The 20262-nt window shown below is 41.4% G+C and overlaps 2 protein-coding genes and 1 pseudogene across 6 annotated transcripts; 2 read left to right on the top strand and 1 right to left on the bottom strand.

The window, feature by feature from the left end:
* Positions 1-1455: 1455 nt before the first annotated feature.
* Positions 1456-9237, top strand: LOC123452918 (annotated as a pseudogene).
* A 128-nt stretch (positions 9238-9365) lies between these two features.
* On the top strand, positions 9366-13461 carry LOC123452915. Of its 4 annotated transcripts, none has more exons than XM_045129655.1 (7): positions 9371-9730; positions 10590-10707; positions 10816-10878; positions 11044-11106; positions 11212-11835; positions 11990-12142; positions 12231-13461. In XM_045129655.1, the coding sequence occupies exons 1-7, from the start codon at positions 9549-9551 to the stop codon at positions 12648-12650; spliced, it is 1623 nt and encodes a 540-aa protein (XP_044985590.1). In that variant the 5' UTR covers positions 9371-9548; the 3' UTR covers positions 12651-13461. The 4 variants fall into 4 exon arrangements, with proteins under 4 accessions (XP_044985592.1, XP_044985590.1, XP_044985591.1 ...); XM_045129654.1 differs by having other exon boundaries at positions 9376-9730; positions 11212-11865; XM_045129657.1 differs by lacking the exon at positions 12231-13461 and having other exon boundaries at positions 9366-9730; positions 11212-11809; positions 11990-12103.
* Positions 12968-17447, bottom strand: LOC123452917. 2 transcript variants are annotated; one of them, XM_045129658.1, is made up of 7 exons: positions 17367-17447; positions 16807-17069; positions 14392-14460; positions 14223-14297; positions 13960-14097; positions 13669-13848; positions 12968-13504 (listed from the first exon to the last, which is right to left on the bottom strand). In XM_045129658.1, the coding sequence occupies exons 2-7, from the start codon at positions 16894-16896 to the stop codon at positions 13421-13423; spliced, it is 636 nt and encodes a 211-aa protein (XP_044985593.1). In that variant the 5' UTR covers positions 16897-17069; positions 17367-17447; the 3' UTR covers positions 12968-13420. The 2 variants fall into 2 exon arrangements, with proteins under 2 accessions (XP_044985593.1, XP_044985594.1); XM_045129659.1 differs by lacking the exon at positions 17367-17447 and having other exon boundaries at positions 16807-17160.
* Positions 17448-20262: the final 2815 nt, after the last annotated feature.

Raw genomic sequence — 20262 nt, 5'->3', positions numbered from 1 at the left:
GAGGAATAAAGCATGGTTAATTACACACATTACACTCGTGATCTTCTGTACAGGACCTCTGTTGGATGCGCAATGAACATGGATAGTCTTTGTTAATAGTTGCATCCTATTCATTGCTTTGGTCGCAGTTCATGAAAACTTCCATACTCAACAGAAAAACAAAGGCGTGGACAGAAATCAGAGAGCTTCTCGACAAATAAAAAACCATATTTAGCATAATATCTTGTTTCATTGGTAAGCCTCACCAATAATCTTGACTATGTGTGCGTCTGCCGTCAGTCCTTCTGATAAAACCACAACGGAATGTACATAGCAGCCTACCTCCTAGAACTAGTGCTTGACATGGAAAACTGTAGGAGAGGTCGTGACAGTAGGATTTTATTAATGTCTTATACACATGATATATACTTGCCGGTGTTCTTGTGACCAGGCCTAACTGTTGGCCGTGGACAAACAACCATACTGATAAAAAAAATATAAGGTTTGAATAAGCATCGATTTAGAAAACTATCAAAGAACAACAAACTTCAAATTCCATTTGAAATATTTTGGGTGGTAAATGGCAAGTATTGCCAGTTACCGCCGGTAAGTGGTACTCGACTTTTTTCTCAAGTTCAACTGACATACATAAGATATTATCTAGAGGTAGAATTGTATTTACTCCCTCCAGGAAAAAATAGAAAATTCCAGAATTTGTACTTAATCTGAACTCTGAATATTCAGATGCCCTTGATCCTAGATAATCTCGAGATAACTAGTCACACACAATGTTGTCGTCTAGACAAACTATTCCGCGTCTTTCAGTTATTATCCAGTTTTAAATGCAGTTGTTTACTTTTCGTCCTGTCCATTTTACTAATGTTTTTGACACAAAAGACTACAAGAGGTTGACTAGGATCACCTGCCTTTCTGCAAGGGAACAACGATGTTAAGATTTAAGCTGGAGCTTCAAATTGGGTACGCCTGCTAGGTACTGTAGCCTTCTGCCCTCCGATTCAGACTGCAGGATAAATGGATTCAAAAAGACAATATCAGAATCATGTCATGGAAAGCAACATCAGTGGCAACAAGAATCAAAGTCTAAAGCACAAGACGTTGAATGTTTCTTTTTTCCTTTTTCCCGTGAACTGAGATATTATTTTCTAGAGGATGTTTCTGCAATGGTTGCTACGCTAGAAACCAGAGAAAATTTGCTAGGCTTTTCAAAGGTTCCTCATACAGGGGGCTGCACAGGTTTTCCACATTATGCATTTAAGATTACTATTCCAGTTCAGAATGCAACAACTGAATAATCTCCAAAACTTAAGAGGCAGACAACAATGTTGTCCTCTAGAGTCTAGACACATTTTCCCATCGTTTTCAGTTAGTCTATCTTTAAATGCACTTGTTTACTACTTTTGGGCCCGTCAACTTCACTGACTTTACCTGGCAAATGACTACAAGGATTGATTGGGATCCTCTGCCCTTGCTGCAACGGAACAATGATGTTCAAATTAAGCCGAATCTTCAAATTGGGTACCCCTACTAGGTAGTGTGGCCTTCTAGTTCTGCCCTCCGAGCAGAGTGAAAAAGTTGAGCGTTGCTGTACTTCACAGACATATCCAGTTACCCATCCACGCACCTGCTCTTGCCATCTTGTCCATGGCCATGTCAAAAATGGCACCCATTTCCATGTTCTTTCTAAAGCTCCTCCTCATCGGCCTTAGTGCACCGCAGTTTATCGCCGGCGATGACAACCATCGGTTTGTCTACTCAGGCTTCGCCGATGCTAGCCTCGCCCTTGATGGCACAGCCTCGGTCATGCCAAGCGGGCTGCTCGAGCTGACCAATGGCACGGCCATGAGCATGGGTCATGCCTTCTACCCGGCTCCGCTGCGCCTCCGTCACTCGCCCAACGGCATGATACAGTCCTTCTCTGCCTCCTTTGTGTTTGGCATCATCTCCATCTATTATGACTTGAGCAGTCAGGGCCTCACCATGTTGGTCGCACAAAGCAAGGATTTCACCAAGGCGATGCCAGTACAATACCTGGGCCTCGTCAATGGCTCGAACAATGGCAACACAACAAATCACATCTTTGCTGTCGAGCTTGACACATGGCAAAACCCTGAATTTGGGGACATCAACAACAACCACATCGGCATCAACATCAATGGCCTCGCCTCCGTGAAGTCCCACCCAGCCGGCTTCTTCCACGACCAGAACGGCACATTCAAGAACTTGACTCTCAGTAGCCAAGAGGCGATGCAGGTGTGGGTGGACTATGATAGAGAGAAGACGCAGATCGATGTTACCATGGCTCCTCTCGACATGGCCACCAAGCCCCAGCAACCCACTGTGTCCGCCAGGTACAACCTCTCAGTTGTGCTCACAGACGTGGCATACATCGGCTTCTCATCTTCAACAGGCAGGATCGACGCACGGCACTATGTGCTTGGTTGGAGCTTTGCCGTGAACAGTCCTGCTCCAGCCTTCAATCTCACCATGCTTCCAAAACTTCCACGGCATCATCCCAAGGGTCGTCAATCCTGGGTGCTAGAGGTAGTTCTGCCGGTAGCAACGGCAGTAATCCTCCTGTCTTTGGGCGCCGTTGCTTTCATCCTTGTGCGGAGGCATTTCAGATACTCGGAGGTACGAGACGACTGGGAGGTGGAGTTTGGCCCACACCGTTTCTTGTACAAGGATTTGTACCATGCAACGGGAGGATTTGAAGACAAAAACCTTCTAGGAGTTGGAGGATTCGGAAGAGTGTACAAAGGGGTGCTTCCAAGATCCAGGTTGAAGATAGCCGTGAAGAGGGTGTCACATGATTCCAAGCAAGGCATGAAGGAGTTCATCGCAGAAATTGTCAGCATAGGCCGCCTTCAGAACCGTAATCTTGTGCCATTGCTTGGTTATTGTCGGCGCAAAGGTGAACTCCTCTTGGTATACGAGTACATGCCCAATGGAAGCCTCGATAAGTGTCTGCATGGCAAAGAGGATAACACAGTATTGAGTTGGGCTCAAAGGTTTCAGATCATCAAAGGAATTGCATCTGGCTTGCTTTATCTCCACGAGGAGTGGGAGAAAGTGGTTGTTCATCGAGACATCAAGGCAAGCAATGTGCTTCTTGATGATGAGATGAATGGGCGATTGGGTGATTTCGGCCTTGCAAGGCTGTATGATCATGGCATCGACCCACAGACTACACATGTGGTTGGCACCATAGGCTACCTAGCTCCAGAGCTAGCACGCAGCGGAAATGCCACTCCTCCTACTGATGTATTTTCCTTCGGCATGTTCGTCCTTGAGGTCATCTGTGGACAAAGGCCTGTCAATCACCAAAACACACAAGACAGCCAGCTCATGTTGGTTGATTGGGTGATCGACAATGTGCAGAAAGAATCATTCTGTGATGCAGTGGATGCTAGGCTAAAAGGGCGGTTTGATGTTGGTGAGGCATACTTGACGATAAAGATAGGGCTACTCTGCTCACACCCATTTGCCAATGCAAGGCCTAGCATGCGGCAAGTCATGCAATACCTAGATGGAGAAATTGAACCTCCAGAGTTAAGCTCCGAGGCACTAGTTGTGATGCAAAACGAAGGATTCGAGCCATACATCATCTCATACCCTGTGTCAACTACAAGCATTGGCACAATGTCTCACATCTCAGAAGGAAGATGAGCATGGTGTTTTGTCATGTCTGATATCCCGGTTTATTTATTAAATAACTTAAGGATAACACATATATTGTAAGTGTGACGACGCATATATAGGAAGCCTATCTTTATACCTTGAGGATAGTTTTAGGTTGTCTGTTAAAACATCAACTGCTTGTTTGTTCTGTTATGTCGTGTATTCCAGTGAGTCATCTTCCTGTAACATACTGCCAGTGTAATAAATCACTAGATTTGCCTTCATAAAGCCTTCTGATGGTAAGTGTTCACAACATTCATATGGAGTGTGCTTGTTTTAATAGCAATTCAAATGTGGTGTCCAGAAAAATTATAAATCTGGATGGATAAAAAACCCAACCAACTAAGCTAGATGCAACTTGTTCACTCCCCCAGAAATTTCCTATCTGCAATTCATATAAGAGGTCAATGGTAGAAGTATATGATAACATCTACATGTATCCTATCTGTCAAGAATATTTAGCGCTCCGGAAAAGTAACGGCATGAACAGGCAATTTTGGTAGGATTTTCTGTTACCAATGTACGAGTACCTATGATTTTCTGCAATTTGGTCATAAATCAAAGATGCACCAATATACCAATGCTAAAAAAATAGTATCTCAATTTTCTACAAACATGGAAGATGGACATAAAGAACAATTTATATTAATTAAACTACAACAGTTGCCAATTTAGAATGTACTGATTTTATAGAAACAGTACAATTCTTGCAAGAATTGAGAAAAAAGATCATCACCAAATCAGGGTATAAGTTGTTCAAGTTTATACATGTATAGTAAACATGTTTGAAATACTGGCCGTGCAACACCATTCAGCTAGTTGATTTTTACTGACTTGAGGGATTGAAACTAAAAGCACCACTTGATGCCCGATTTGGACCGCAAAATAAATGGACTCAAAGGACAACATCAGAGTCATGTCATCGAAAGCAACTTGAGTGGCAATAAGAATCGAAGTCTAAAGCACAAGATATAATTTTCTGAGATGACGTTTCTACAGGGGAGGTTACACTAGAAACTAGAGTATTCTTCGAAAGTTCCTGATACATGAGGCTGCACATGTTTTCCACAGAATGCAATTAAGACTACTATAACTCACTCATAGGAAAATACTTCCTCCGTCCGGAATTACTTGTCGCAAAAACGGATAGAAATGGATGTATCTATAACTAAAATACATCTAGATGCATCCATTCATCGAACAAGTATTTCCGGACGGAGGGAGTATTTAGCATCTCTTACGTGGATGATAAATACTACTAGACCATGTCTATCCATCTTTCTTAAATACTCCCTCCGTTTTTTATATACTTCGCATATTAGCTTTGTCTCGGATCAAACTTTTTAAACTTTGACCAAGTTTATACAAAAAAAAATAGCATCCACAATACAACATCAATACCATTAGAATCATTATTCAATATATTTCCATACCATATATATTTTTTATTGTGGAAGTTTAGATTGTTTTTGATAAACTTGGTCAAACTTCATAAGGTTTGACTTAGGTCAAGTCTAATATGGAGTAAATAAAAATGGAGAGAGTAATATCCATTATCTGCTTCTTATTAATAAGAGTATACACATACATGTTGGTTTAAAACTTTAAATAAATAAATACTCCCGACGCCACATGGCTGAAGTAGGCGTTGTTCAAAACAAAACAAAACAAAACAAAAAGGACTTCCACCCCCAGCCTTGATGAAGGCTAAGCAGACATCTGCCACCAATTACTATTTACGGGCAAGCTAAGTGTGTGTTCTTTAGATACTCTCTTCCAGAAACAGGGCATATTTGAAATCCATTCTATTAAGCTTCATGCATTAGCCAATGCAACCAAAAGTCCGAACTGATGAAAAAGGCTCGGCAATCCACGTATACACTTCAACACATTCTACTGAATGTACATAAGATGTTTGCAGTAAGTACTATTCTGGACTTTGCACTCTGAAGCCTGAATAGTGAATACACATATGCCAAGTTCCCTTGATCCTAGAAAACCTCCACATTTCACAGTTAGGCAAAGAATACTGTCTGGAAAAAAATTGTGCTATGACTATACGTACATATGCATGAAAGCATGAACATTGCATCAAGCTTTCTTTTCAGTTATTGTCCATCTTTAAATGCATCTGTTTACTTTTACTCGTGTCCATTTCACATGATAAAAACGAAAAGGCTACAAAGGTTCGTATGAATCCTCTGCCCTTGCCGCAACGGAACACTCAGACTAGACATTTTCTGCAAGTAGGATTACGTTCTCTGTCTCTACAAAAATAATAATACTAGTACGATTACAGCTTCTGGACTTGGTACTCCAAACTCTGAGTTATGAGATGGCAAGTTCCCTCCATCCTAGGGAATATCAGCAACGCCTTGGACAAACAGTCCATATCATAGGTACACATCAAAGCTCTATACGTTGCACGGAGCTTCATTGTCAGTTATTTTCCATTTTTAAATGCACTATCAAATTTCATTCTAGTCCATTTGACTTGACAAAAGACTACAAAAGGTTGGTCGGGTTGCTCTGCCTTCGCTGCAACGGAACAGGGATGTCCAAATTGGACTGTCTTCATATCCCCGTCTAAATCCCACAAGTCATTGTCTTGGTTAGACAGATTTTTGTTAAGCTTGACAGTGTTTATAAATCTTGGATGAAAGCAGAGATTCTACATTATGCTTGTGTTGAAATTTGTAGCCTGTTGGGGGCGTACATGGTGGTTCTCTTTAGAAGTTTAATTTGGATCCATAACTTATTTACAGCTACGAAATATGCCTTTTGTAGGAGATTTATTAAAGTACATAATACAATCCAGACAACACGACGCGTACACACCCGATGTGCATCTCCCATCTATGGCAGGAAATAAATCTGAACTACTCAGCGCTGTCTTTGTGACATGCTATAGTAACTTAATCTAGCGACTGACTATCTGTTAGGGTGTTCCTCAAAATTAGTTCTAATACGGTATTCACAATAACCTGAAGAAATATCACCGTCTCCATCAACTATTGAAGTTTAGACAATGATAGGTGTCGAAAACCAAGAGACTAGACTTGGTGTGGAATTGTAATATGAAATACTGCACCACTGAGTGCAACCTGAAACTACATACCATTCGTTCCCCATGAAAGACTTACCTCCCACATGCCACTTGTTGAGTTTCAGCTTGCAAGTCACAAGCATGCTTGCAATGAAGCATACATCCTTCCTTCAGCAGTTCCTCCTCCTGTTTGGTCTTATCATCGCAACCTTGGCCTCTGGTGATGATCAATTCATTTTCTACGGCTTCAACCAATCGAGCCTAACCCTCGATGGCAGTGGTGTAGTCACAGAAAGTGGCCTTCTTGATCTATCCAATGGGAGGAGTGGTCTCAATGGCCATGCCTTCTACCCCACTCCTCTGCATTTCCGCAAGTCGCTGGGTGGTAAAGTCCAATCCTTCTCAGTCAATGTAGTTTTCAGCATCTTTATCATGTACCCAGACCTGAGCGCTGATGGCATGGCCTTCTTCATCGCCCCCACCAAGAATTTCTCTGATGCACGGGCAGCCAAGTATTTTGGTGTCCTCAACGAGAAGAACAATGGCAACACAAGCGAACACATATTCATGATCGAGCTAGACACCTATAAAAATGCTGAGATCCAAGACATCGACGACAACCATATCGGCATTAACATCAACAGTGCAGTCTCCTCGGAATCTACAACAGCTGGTTTTTATGAAGACGAGGGTGGTGCCTTCAATAACATGACGTTGAATGGAAACAAGGCTATGCAACTATGGGTAGACTATGACGAGGGTGATACTCAGATCAATGTGACCTTGGCTCCAATCAACATGGGCAAACCATCAAGGCCACTGCTCTCTGCAACCTATGATCTCTCAACTGTACTTTCTGACTCAGCTCAATACATTGGATTCTCATCCGTAGCTACTCCCATCAACACCCGTGATTATGTGATGGGTTGGAGCTTTGGCATGAATAGACCAGCTCCATCCATTGACATCTCCAAGCTTCCTAAGTTGCCTCTTGTTGGTCCCCAGGCCCAGTCCAAGCTCTTGGAGATCATCCTACCAGTAGCCACGGCAACATTGATCCTCTCTATGGGCACTCTTGTCACCCTAGTTATGCGAAGGCGAATCAAGTATGCTGAGGTGCGTGAGGATTGGGAGGGAGAGTTTGGTCCGCACCGATTCTCGTACAAGGATTTGTTCCATGCCACGGGAGGATTTAAGAACAAACACCTACTTGGAGAAGGAGGTTTTGGGAAAGTATATAAAGGGGTGCTTCCATTGTCTAATGTAGAGATTGCTGTGAAGAGAATGTCTCATGAATCAAGACAGGGGATGAAGGAGTTTGTCACTGAGGTTGTTAGTATCGGTCAACTCCGCCATCGCAACCTTGTGCAGCTACTTGGCTATTGCCGGAGAAAAGGTGAACTGTTTTTGGTTTACAATTACATGCCAAATGGTAGCCTCGATAAATACCTACACTCTGAAGTGCAGACAGCCATTTTGAACTGGGTTCAGAGGTTTCGAGTAATCAAAGGCATTGCTACCGGCTTGCTTTATCTCCATGAGAAATGGGAGAAGATAGTGATCCATAGAGACATCAAGGCAAGCAATGTACTCCTGGACAGTGAAATGAATGGGCGGCTTGGTGACTTTGGCCTTGCTAGGTTATATGATCATGGCACTGACCCACAGACCACACATATGGTTGGTACGAAGGGTACCTAGCCCCCGAGCTACTGCGTACAGGGAAGGCATCTCCTCAGACAGATGTTTTTGCCTTCGGCCTGTTCCTTCTCGAGGTTGCTTGTGGGCAAAAGCCTGTCAAGAAAAATGCAGAGGGAAATGAAGTTTTCTTGGTTGATTGGGTACTTGAGAATTGGAACAGCGGGTTGCTTATAGAGACAGTGGATGTTAGGCTCCAAGGTGACTACAACGTTGATGAGGCATGCCTCGTGTTAAAGCTGGGGCTTCTGTGCTCGCACCCGTTTCCTAGTTCAAGGCCTAGGATGCGGGAAGTTATGCAATACCTCGACGGTGATATGCCACTGCCCGAGCTGAGGAAGACGGAGTTGAGCCTGAATATGGCGGCATTGGCCACAAACAATGGACCCAATGCATTCATCATGTCATATCCGCAAATCACGTCGAGCTTCTGCACGATGTCTGGCCTCTCCGGAGGAAGATGATGCCCACAGAATTTCGTCGCTGAATACTGGCGCTGTTTAGTATGAGCACATATATTAAAATGTACTCTCTCCGTTCCAAAGTAAGTGTCTCAACTTTCTATTAACTCTAGTACAAAATTATAGTAAGCTTAAGCTTGAGACACTTATTTTGAGACGGAGGGAGTAGTAGCATGTCCTAGAAATAAACGTGCAGAGGATGATCGGTTGCATGTCTAAAGTACGTACAGCAATTTCATTCAGATGCTCATAAGGTTGTATCTTGTATGTATTGGACGGTTTTATGTATGTTTGCTTTTCGGACCATTTTGTGCAACTTGTTTCGGGAAATCAGGAACATTTTCCTTTGTTTCATGCGCGTGTGTTTTGTACAGATTTGTGGCAGATTTGCTGTTCAAATTGCACTGCAGGGATTTCAGATACATTTTTTCTAATTTTCAGACGTATGTTTTCGATTTAGTTTTAGGTCGTTTTTTCATCCGTCCGATCAGCACGAATCTCGACGTCTTTGTTTTCTGTGCGGGCTTTCTTCCTTCTCGGTTGCGGGCTTGCGGGTCTGCGTTCCTCCGTGTGTTTTTTCTGAATTTCCATTCAGTAGGTGTGTAGCCGAGAGAGGGGATTTTCTCAGGGTGGGCGGAGACGGCGGCGGAGGCTGCTGGAGGTCCATGGCGTGCGGCGAGGCGGCCGCAAGTAACGCGTCCACGCGGGAGAGGCACTTCCCTGCAATGGGGAGGGGTACCAGAGATGGTCCGGTGGGCTCGGCGGAGCTGTCCCGTCGGGCACTCCTTCAGCCAGCAGCCGTCGCAGGGGCGGGAGGTGATAGCCGTCGTCGCCGCTCAAGCGGAAGGTACTGGTGTGTTCGCTATTTGTACCTCCTCCCCCCCACCCCCTCACTCCCCGTGTCTGATTTTTAATTCAAATTTTCCAGTTGACCCTGAGTTCAGCATTTTTAGCAAACCTATCATTCTACATGTGAGTTCAACATTTTATAAATCAAGCCTGGTAGAAATTCTCATTCTGCAGTCATGTATGTTTTTGTGGGTTCAGTACCATCAATTAGAGGGTTCAGTACCACAAATTGCTCAGTACCATCAATCAGTATTTGGGTGTTTGTAGTTTACTGTTATAGTAGCTTGTATATGGTAATGGGTACTTTCATTTTCAGTATCGAGCTAGCGAGCGAATTGAATCAAATTAAATCTTGTATTTTCCAGTTTATATTGTCATTCATTCATGGTTACGATTGCAGAATGAGAGGCATATTGGGTTAATTGTTTGGGGAGAAATGCGATCCAAAAATCTTTTCTGCATCATACAGGCCATATGCTTGTAAATAAGCAAGCAAATGCATGGAGTTAACTCATTACCTGTCTTGGGATTTCTCATGTTTTGTATTTAAGATTACAGGTGAGACGGCGAACCTGAATCGATCACTCCAATGATGATATCTTCACCGTACTTTGCTTTTTTTAGTAGTCCAAGTTGTTGTGCTGGCTGGTTATGGTGAAGGCCAAGGAAGTCCCAACTTAGTTGTGTGCATTTGGTGAAAATTGTTAGGCTTCACAGAGACAACTTCAGGAAATTCTACATTCAAAATCTATGTTAATTAGCTTATGCCGATCATACAAGTAGATATAAGGTTTGTATATATGATATTTTTCATGGGTACTTTCTTTTTCAGTTACATTTATTCTCCTCTCATGCAGGTGTGCAGAGTTTGCGGGTCACAGGTCATCATGTAGTGGGTTCGAACCCAACTACGACCCTGATGGTGGTCTGTCGGACAGCGATAGTCTTGAGGATAGTAGCGCATCGACTGATGATGTATGATCATGTTTTAGTCATTTTTTGCAGTGGTTTATGGCCCTGATGGTTGACTAGTTTCTTCCTTCTTCTTTTTTGTTTATTCATATTTTTGTTTTGCAATAACAGGAGAACGTGTCTAGGCAGAAAAGGTTGTTAGAGGATGCTTTGTTTGGTTTTTTCAAGAAGGAGGTATACTTCCTTTTTATTTTTTGTTAGTTATTTTTTTTTCTATGACGGCATTTCCTGTGTTTTCATCCCAATGCTTTATTTTTTTTCTATGACGACATTTCAAGAAGGAGGTATACACCTTTCTGACAATGCTCTATTTTTTGTGTATGTTTATTCTTTGGGAAGGCTATTAAATCACTCAAGAGAGATTTCTCAAAGTTTTGCCACAATGCCAAGTTTTCATCCCAGGTTGTTTTGTCAACTCTTAGTGATTTTTTCTATAGTTTCTGATTTTCTTATTTTCTTTGTTCCTTTCTTTTCAGTTACTGATTTTATCACTTTGTGTTTCTTCAGAATAAAAGGCTAAAAGCACCAAGTGTGGGAAGGGATGCATTCAGTGTGTATTCTGGCAAGTATTTCTCTGAAATTATCAAACGCATGCCAATAGGACGGAAGGATGTTATCTCAAAATACGGATATGAGTGTCTTCGGAAGTATGAGAGAACAGAAGTCCCTTCTCCTTTTGTCAGATGGCTTGTTGGTTGTGTCGATACGGTGTCCTCGCAATTAATCATTGTCGATGAGAAGATTATAGAGTTGTCCAAACAATCTGTCCATCTTGTTTTGGGTTTGCCTAAGAGCGGTGTTGTAGCAATGCCTAACAAGGAGAGTGGGAAGAATTTCATTCTGTCTCGGTTCAATTTAGCAGAGCTCCCCAACATCACTTACTTTGGCAATTTGCTCATGTCATCTGAAGAGCTCAGCGAAGAAGATACTTTCATTTGCTTTATGATAGTAGCTATGTCATGTTTCTTGTTCCCTTCTTCAAGCGATCAGATACACACCGATTTCTTGTCGATTCTAGAAGATCCTTCTGCTACAAGGGGTTTCGACATGTGTTTTCTCGTCTACGAATGGATCCTATCTGGCATCAACAAGTATGTGATGTTCGGTAAGGAAACTGGCCGGAAACCGAAGGTTTTTGACTTCTGTGCCTACTGCCTCGCGGTTGGTCTTTTACTTCTTTCTCTTTTTATTTCCCTGTGTTGTTTGTGCACCTCTTTATTTTTTTGTTCTTCCTTTTCCATGTTGAATATATGTGTGATTTTATTTGTTGGGCGTAATTTGTCAGGTCTTATACCTTGACAAGCTTGATTTTGGTGTACGGGTGGTCGATCAAGGCGTCCCTAGAACTACTGCTTGGAAGGGGAATTTGATAAAGCACTTTTCAGAACTTGATCGGAAGAGGAGCAACTTGTTCGGAAGGAGACAATTCAAGAAACATGTATGTTTTGTGTTGTTGTTATCCTTGATTATCATCTTTCCTTTGGTCTTCATAAATGTGCTGATTCATTTTGTTGTTGTGGGGCCAGGATGATTCCAAAGCACATGTTGGGGCTCGGCATAGCAACACAAGGTCAATGGATGCGTCATTAGCCTTCAAGGACAATTTGATGTCTACTTTCGCTAATGTGCTACTTGTTCAGGCAAGCGGTTTTATCTATCTTTCTTTTCTTCATTTTTTTGCTTCACCTTATATGTTTCTCTTTTTTGTGTTCTTGTTTTTTGGTTACTCATCTAGTTTGACATTACTATGTTTTATTACAAACAAGTATGTCTTCGCATGTGGAGAAACACCAACAAAAGGGGCAAACGGGAGATTGTATTTGTTAGTTAGGAATGTTGTGTCAAAGTTGATGCAATCCCCATACTCTTGGTACATAAGTCTAGACCTTGCATCTGACCAGAAAACACTCCTGACCCTGTTCTTTGCATCTACCTCTATTGAATAACAAAATCCAGGGCTCTCGGCTTGTTTCTTTTGGAAAAACGGTTGCATTTCCATCACATCAGTATTTTCCATTTCTCTGCTTATGGTTGTTCCGTAATTACTCACTTTCCGTTTGTTGTATGGTAGTTTGTCCATACATCCCCTTATGTAAGCCAACAACGCTACAATTTTTCTTGTTGGAATGTTGCACTGTTTCATTGTTCTGATCAAAGCTTTCTCTTCTGCAGTCATGTAAACGTGGGACCTAAAAAACCTACTCCCAGGGTCAAGTGGATGGTTATGTTCTAGATGGACATTTGTTATGCGCCACACCACATCTTTCAAAGCAATCAGTATTTTGACTTCACAATTTGTTTTGTCTATAACAGTGCTCTGCCTTTCTGCAATCAGCTTTTCCCTCTCAGCCTCCGTATTGTGTCCATACTTGTTGCATTTTAGTGTCACTCTTGTGACCTCCCCATCTCTTTTTTTGCTGGTCGTGCGGGAAGTCGAGACGATTGATATGGAGAAACCAGCTACGAAGGCGTAGAAGTTTAAGAATTTTTGAGCCTCTTCCCTTGTTTGAAATTGCATCCCTGTTGCAGGTTTCAGCTCACTGTCAATGCTTCTATTGTTCCTTCCTGAGAAGCATGTCTTTCACTCTCCAAAAAAGCGTATATGGTTTCCTCATTGATGTCATTTTCTTCATTCTCATTGTTTTCTGTTTGTTGTCCATCTGCATCAAGCGACGTGCCTCGCTCCCGATCCTGATCGTCATAGGAACATTCATCATCAGTTGTTTCTTGATCCAAATTCCAAGTATGAATTTGCTTTTTTTACTTTAGGCCCTTCACCTCCTGCATTATTCGTTTCAACCTGCATATGAAAAGCATACAATGATATGTTAGTTTATTTTTTTCATCTGTCCCCACAATAAAAGATATTGCATTAGATAACTAAACTTTTTTAATGTGCCCCCCACCCCCAATAAAAGATATTGAAATAAATAACTATTTTTTTCATGTTTTTGTGGAACTAACCTGGTCCAGCTGTATATCATCAAATAAGGTTATCCTCCAAGGATCTCCATCAGTCTCATCATTGGAGACATTGTCTTGTTGTTGGCGGACCGCAATCATTGCATCTTCTTCACCAAGATTGGGACTGTGAGTTGCATAACTCTGTGGCCCATCCATAAAGACACCCATCCCCCCTAATTCCTGGAACATACATAGAACCACGAATCTTTTTCCATGGTCAACTAATACAAAGGGTTGGGGTGAGTGTCTTTCCCCTTTTGTTATCAACGTTTGTTTATTCATTTGACGTACCTGATATCCTGCAGCGCTGGTTGATGCACCGTTGTCTTCCAAGTTTTCAGCAAAACTTTGATCAGTTAAATCATCCTCATAATCAGCATCAACATTTGATTTTGTGTGTTCACCTGAAGTAACACATAGCTCATGGTCCTGCATATATTTTGAACATAGTTAATAGCAATTAGCCGTTTGTATATAATTTTTCATTTTTGTTCCTCCTTTTTTCTCCTTTCCTGTAATCAAAACTATTTTCCTTTTTTTCACAACCAGCTTACCGTGTGATCCAACAGATGTTGTCCGTTGGTCATATCAAGATATCCACGCAGCAGCGCAACGTAAGAGAAGTTTGGCTGTATTTTTTATGCAACAAAATTTTCTCTTCTGTCATCAGTAAGTTTTTATCAAGAATCAATACATAAAAAGGAGTAATTCTTTATCAGTTACCTGCATGAATAATCTTTCTTGGCTTCCAAGGCAGTTATGTGGGATGTAATTATCCCGAGAACCATGTCCCTGAAAATAAGAATAATGCAAGTAAGTTCTTCATGTCCATAGTTTATTCAGTTATCAGTATTGTAGTTATCATCAGTGTTATTTGTATCTCATTATCTCATTACTTTCCTTCATTATTCAGTTATTTCAGTTTTTCAGTGTTTCGTTTGTCATCATTTTATTGTCAGCATTCATATTTTAGTGTTGTTCAGTCACTTTTCATCAGTTTCTTTTCATCAGTGCATTTTGTTCAGCCTCATTATTTATTCAGTATATGTCACTTTTGATTCAGTTATGTGTTTTATTATTTTAAGTTTTCAGTATATTTGTCGCTACTCATCAGTGTTTTCTCCGTCTCGTCTTTAGTCTTTAGCGCTTGAGTATTCAGCCTCATTATTTATCAAAAAAAATTAGTTTCAACTGATTTTATTATTTTAGTCCATCATATAGTATTTACATTTCAGTATATGTCACTTTTGGTTCAGTTATGTGTTTTATTATTTTAAGTTTTCAGTATATTTGTCGCTACTCATCAGTGTTTTCTCCGTCTTGTCATTAAGTCTTTCGCGCTTGAGTATTCAGCCTCATTATTTATCATTTAATTGTTTTCGTCAGTACTTTAAGTGTTAGATGTCATTATTTTAAGTTTTGCCTTTTTTCAGTTTAGGTGTCATTTATTTCAGTTTTTCAGTGTTTTGTTTGTCACCATTTTATTTTCAGGATTCATTTTTTAGTGTTGTTGAGTCACTTTTCAGCAGTACCTTTTCATCAGATTTTTTTTTGTTCAGCCTCATTATTTACTATTTCAGTCCATCATACATTATTTACATTTCAGTATATGTCACTATATGTCGTCTTTGGTTCAGTTTTGTGTTGTATTATTTTTAGTTTTCAGTAAGTTTTCGAATACAGGGTGTTGATATTCAGTTCTGCTCAGTCTCACTCGTCGGGCATTCAGTCTTCATGAAATTTTTTCTATCATTGTAGCTGTAATTTTAGTGTCAGTTATCAGTATTGTATTTTTATCTGCCTATGTTCAGTCATGTTGTAGTTAGCTTAATTTTTTTTTATTTCTCTCTGTTTTAGTTTCAGTAGGTCAATCTTTGATCCATCATTAGTCTAGTTTAGGTTAAAAAAAATTAGAGAGAGCACCCCCATTTCCTGAAGTTTGTTCTTTTTAATGCCAAACCATAAGAATAGCAAAACCTTATCTCCTAAAATAAACATAGTGTTGTGCCGAACCATTCGGTTGGTCTACAGTTTCTTCCTTTCAGAAAACATTAGTTTGGGTTATAACATTTTGTATCACTGAGGCTTTGTATTCCTGATTTTGTATATCAACACCCTGTATTCATGTTTTGGAATCTTGTTGTCGGTTTTAGGAAGGTGTTTTTTTTTCTCCAGTCCAACTGGTTAGCGCTCTTTGTTCTTTGATGGTCAGTATATGTGTCCTCTGTTTTTTTATTTCAGATTTCTGTATTTTGTCATTAAATTTTAAAATCACTCATTCTGCAATCTTTGTAATTGTCCAGTCTTTCAGTTTTGCCTTCCTAGTCCGGGTTTGGGCATATGTTTGTTTAGTGCAACCAATGTGAGCAAAATGATCAGCCACCGGCTACAAGAAATACTCTCAACAGTCTAGCACCCAGCTGCCAAAATCAAGAAAACCATTGGCGGACATTGGACCGATGTAAGTGCACTAGTATTTCAAGGAATACCGATCGAAGTGTCTCCTTTTATTTTTTGAAAGATGGGATACCAGATCTAGTTTTGGGCTTTTTGCTGTCATGGAGATTCTGGTAGTGTCATTGCCTCATTTGGCGTGCATAACTTTCAGGTGAAACAAGATGGGGCAAAACGGAAGCAGGAGAAGCGGCCCGAGCCGGCAAAAACTCAGCTCGTCCTTTGCTGGCAGAATTGCGGTCTTGAAAGGTGTATGAGCACTTTGCTGGCACTAGTTATTTACTCTCTAGGGGCAAAATGTTCTACCTGAACTGATTGGGGCAAAATATTCTACCTGCTCATTTTTAAACTAATGCAATGAAACTTTTTCTCAACCAAATTAAAAAAGCTCGAGATGCTCCTTGCCCTTGGGATGCAGGTAGGCATGGATGATGATAGATTCAGATACTCAAACTTCCACAAATGATATGTTTGTTCAGACTTCAGAACTCTGAACTGATTGACACATGCACATCAGCTCCACATCCACACCAACATACGGCTGCTCTACACTGACTTGACATACGCACACCAACTAAGAAATGTCTGTCATTTCTGAATTTTCAGTTTACGTGCACAACACTAATTTTCAGAATGCAGGAACGGGATGGGGATGTTGCATTGCTGGGGCAGGGAGAGGCGTACCTTAGTTGATTCCGCACGCGGCGGCTCGAACTTGTCATGATCTGGATTGCAAGGAGCTCCAGTTGCATCAAACCCCGGATCAATCTTCATGTCCTCTCCCCTCGACAGCCGCCGTCACGCAGCTAGGGCAAAGGGAGACGCCCGGGGACGGGTCAGGGGCTGGATGAGTGGTGGGTTTCCTTCACGGATCCGAGTACGCGGCCCGTTAAGAATATACTAGTGACCTGAGCCCAGCTATGTATCCTCGGACGCATAAATCCGGCCTGAGCCCAGAAGAGAAACAAACGTTTTTTATAATGAGTTGTACACTAATTACTGACCATAGACACGTGTCTAAATGAGATTGAACTTAGAAAGCGGCCTAAACCAAATCAAAAAACAGATGTGTGTTCATTAGACACTCCCTTTCAGATATGTATGTGCACTCACAGTTTCAGAGATGCGTTGTGTGCAAGCTGAATCCCGCAGTTTCAGAGCATGTTTGTGTGCAGACTGAAACGATTCCGGGTGCTACTCCTAGCGCGCGCTAATCAGAATCGAGCTTCAAAAATTTCGATTACCTCGTAGCCGGAGTCGTCCCCTTCGCAGTCAGGCCGCCGGGTCTCGTCGGCATCGGGCTGCCGCCAGTCGGATTCAGGTCGCCGCCCGCTGGAACCGGGGGGGGGGGGGGGGGGGGGGGGGGAGCCTCCTGCTGCAGCCGGGCATCCGCTCGTAGAAATCGGACCGTGGAGGAGCTTCCGGCGCAATCGACCGCGGCCTCACCTCACCCGCCGGGGAGCTCCATCCGTTCAGTGAAACCAGAGGATGACGCACAGGGAGGCCAACGAAAGCGTACCCGCGTTTTACGCTTTCTAGCTCGCAAAATGTTTGCATATTTTGCAAGGCAAAATGCCTCTATTTATTTACACTTGTAGTAGCAAAAAAAATCATAACCTTTAATGGCCGTGATCACATTTTGTTGCATCATCGAGATACATTATCACTCTCAATTTTGCGTAATCATGAGGATTTTTATAAGCTCGTGTACATATTTGAAATTGTGAGCATTTTCAAATTCGTACACACTTAAAAAATTTCCAACATCAAGAAATTGCTTTGAATTCATGAACATTTTATGTTATTCGCAAAGAAAACAAATGTGAACGTTTTTAAACAATGTTCCTGAATTGGCGAACATTTGTGCAATCGACTTATTGAAAATTGGTGGAACATATTTTTGAAATTCGCAAACATTTTCCTGATTTGAAGAATTTATTTTTCATTTAAACAGCATGTTTCGAAATACACAACCATTTTTTGAATCAGCTCACATTTCATGAATGAATAAATAATTTTGTAAGTCATGAACAGTTTTTAAACTTTTAGAATATTTTTCCGTTCATGAATATTTTTTGGATTAGTGAAATTGTATTCAATTTCATTAACACTTTTACCTACACGCACTACTAATAAAATTATGAACACTTTTTCTTAAACATTTGTTTTTCATAATTTTGAACATTTTTTCATAAGCAAACATTTTATTATTAAATCACTAATATTTTATAACCACAATCATTTCTGATTTACTAACGGTTTTAATTCAAAATTCACATTTTTTTAGAAAAATCTGAACATTTTTAAAGAACCAAATTAATTAAATTAGAAGAAACGAAAATAGAATAGAAAAGAATAAAATGAAAAATGAAATGTAATGCACGGACATGGGCCAGCCCAAACGGAACCGTGCGCATTCCCACAGTGCCCAGTGTGCAGTATAGGAGGTCCCTACATGGGCCGGTTCAGTCAGAGAATTTTTCTACGTGAAACTGTTTTGTCACTTATAGATGGTATTGATGGGTAATATTTCCTTTGTTCCTAAATATAAGGCTTTTTAAAAAATCTACAAAGGGACTACATACGAGTCTTTTACCCATCAAAAAAGGACTACATACGAAGCAAAATGAGTGAATCTATACTTAAAAATATGTCTATATACATCCGCATGTATTCATCTAATGGAACCTCTATAAAAATTATATTTAGGAACGAAGGTAGTATTTAGAATTTTGAGAGAAATTTATATGACATATTGTCAGAAGCACTAGCCCATTTATTATTAGGTTAGATATAGATATCAACTTCGATTGACTTATTATTTTATTTAATTATTTGTGGGAAACTCGGATAGTTTTATAATGTCAGATATTACCAGAATTTCTTTTTGTTTTAAAATTATATTTTTGGTACCGTATATAATTATTATATATGATTAAATCGTCTCATCACCGCAATAAACTACCAAATGAAATGGTCATGAAATATATTTTAGGTAATAAGTACTGCAAAAAAATCAACATTTATTTATTTATTAACATAATATATCCAAAACCATTAGTTGGTCGCGAGATCTTATGAATTTCACCTCTATCTAGAACCATTAGTTGAACTCTCTATGACATATTGGAAAGAACCATCCTTTGATCTCCCTACCACAGTTGAAAGATCCAAATATATCCCTCTCTCAGTGCTTCAGATTTAATACCCATGGTTTGTTTTAGAGTGCCCTTGTCCTCATCAGTACATCCTTCCCCAAAAAGGATTGATGATTTTATGTAGATTGACCTTCTATCCAGACGCCACTTGGTATGATTGCAGTGGAGTTTAACATGTGATCCTTCCAAGAAGACCACGCTGTCATGTGTAAATAACTGGTGAGTAACATGGGGGCCGGTGCTCTCAAAACATACCCCAGTAGTAAGATTATCTCTTTGTGCCTGTTAGCTGTTGAAGCAAAGCTGAAAATCTTTCAACACAAAACAGGAACAAATATGAGGAAAGGGGGTCACCCTCCCCATTCAGGTTGACACCAAACCTAGGACTCTGAACACATCTCAGTATCATACTAATCCAGGCTTGGGCAAAACCGAACCGCTCCAAAGTTTTCTCCGGGAACACCCACTGAAGCCTATCATAGGCCTCATGAAAGTTGTCGTTGCTATGCCTATGTAGAGCGATGACGACGTGTACATGTGCGTGTCTGAAGCCGAAACTACTTCAGATCCCACATTTGACGGCGCGATCCTGATTGGATGGATAATCTACAGTAGCGTCAATGCATGCATGCGTGCAAGAACCTGGATTCATTCAGCTATACCGCCCAGGAGGTGACTAGGGTTCCCCCTCCTCCCCTCCCACCGCCGCCGGCCTAGCCCCCCGGCCCCGTCCCCTTCCGCCCCCCTCCTTCCCCCATCCAGATCCGCCCTCGCGCCACCTTCCTGGGAGGTGGCCGGGGGCCAAGGGCGGAGCTCGAGCTCCTCTCCCGCGGGCTCCCTCCTCCCCCGTCTCTCCCCGCCGCTGCCGGTGGTCGCCCCCGGCGCTGGCCCGGGTGATGCCGGCGGCGGCGGGCCTTTTAGTCCCCGCGCGCGCGTGCTCCCTTCCCGGGGTAGGGAGGCGGCGGCGGTGCAACCCGGTTTG

The sequence above is a fragment of the Hordeum vulgare genome, chromosome 5H (genome assembly GCF_904849725.1).
Source record: "Hordeum vulgare subsp. vulgare chromosome 5H, MorexV3_pseudomolecules_assembly, whole genome shotgun sequence".
Classification (NCBI taxonomy): domain Eukaryota; kingdom Viridiplantae; phylum Streptophyta; class Magnoliopsida; order Poales; family Poaceae; genus Hordeum; species Hordeum vulgare.
This window is presented reverse-complemented; position numbering and strand designations above follow the sequence as displayed.

Bases quoted from the DNA above. Each gene is read 5' to 3' on its own strand.
- LOC123452915 (XM_045129654.1), top strand. From the start codon at position 9,549: ATGGCGTGCGGCGAGGCGGCCGCAAGTAACGCGTCCACGCGGGAGAGG. The intron at 9,731-10,589 runs GTACTGGTGTGT...CCTCTCATGCAG, and splicing joins CGTCGCCGCTCAAGCGGAAG to GTGTGCAGAGTTTGCGGGTC. The intron at 12,143-12,230 runs GTATGTTTTGTG...TTGTGGGGCCAG, and splicing joins GGAGACAATTCAAGAAACAT to GATGATTCCAAAGCACATGT.
- LOC123452917 (XM_045129658.1), bottom strand. From the start codon at position 16,896: ATGAAGATTGATCCGGGGTTTGATGCAACTGGAGCTCCTTGCAATCCA. The intron at 14,461-16,806 runs GTACGCCTCTCC...TCTTATTTTCAG, and splicing joins CGCGTGCGGAATCAACTAAG to GGACATGGTTCTCGGGATAA. The intron at 14,098-14,222 runs GTAAGCTGGTTG...AAATATATGCAG, and splicing joins AACATCTGTTGGATCACACG to GACCATGAGCTATGTGTTAC.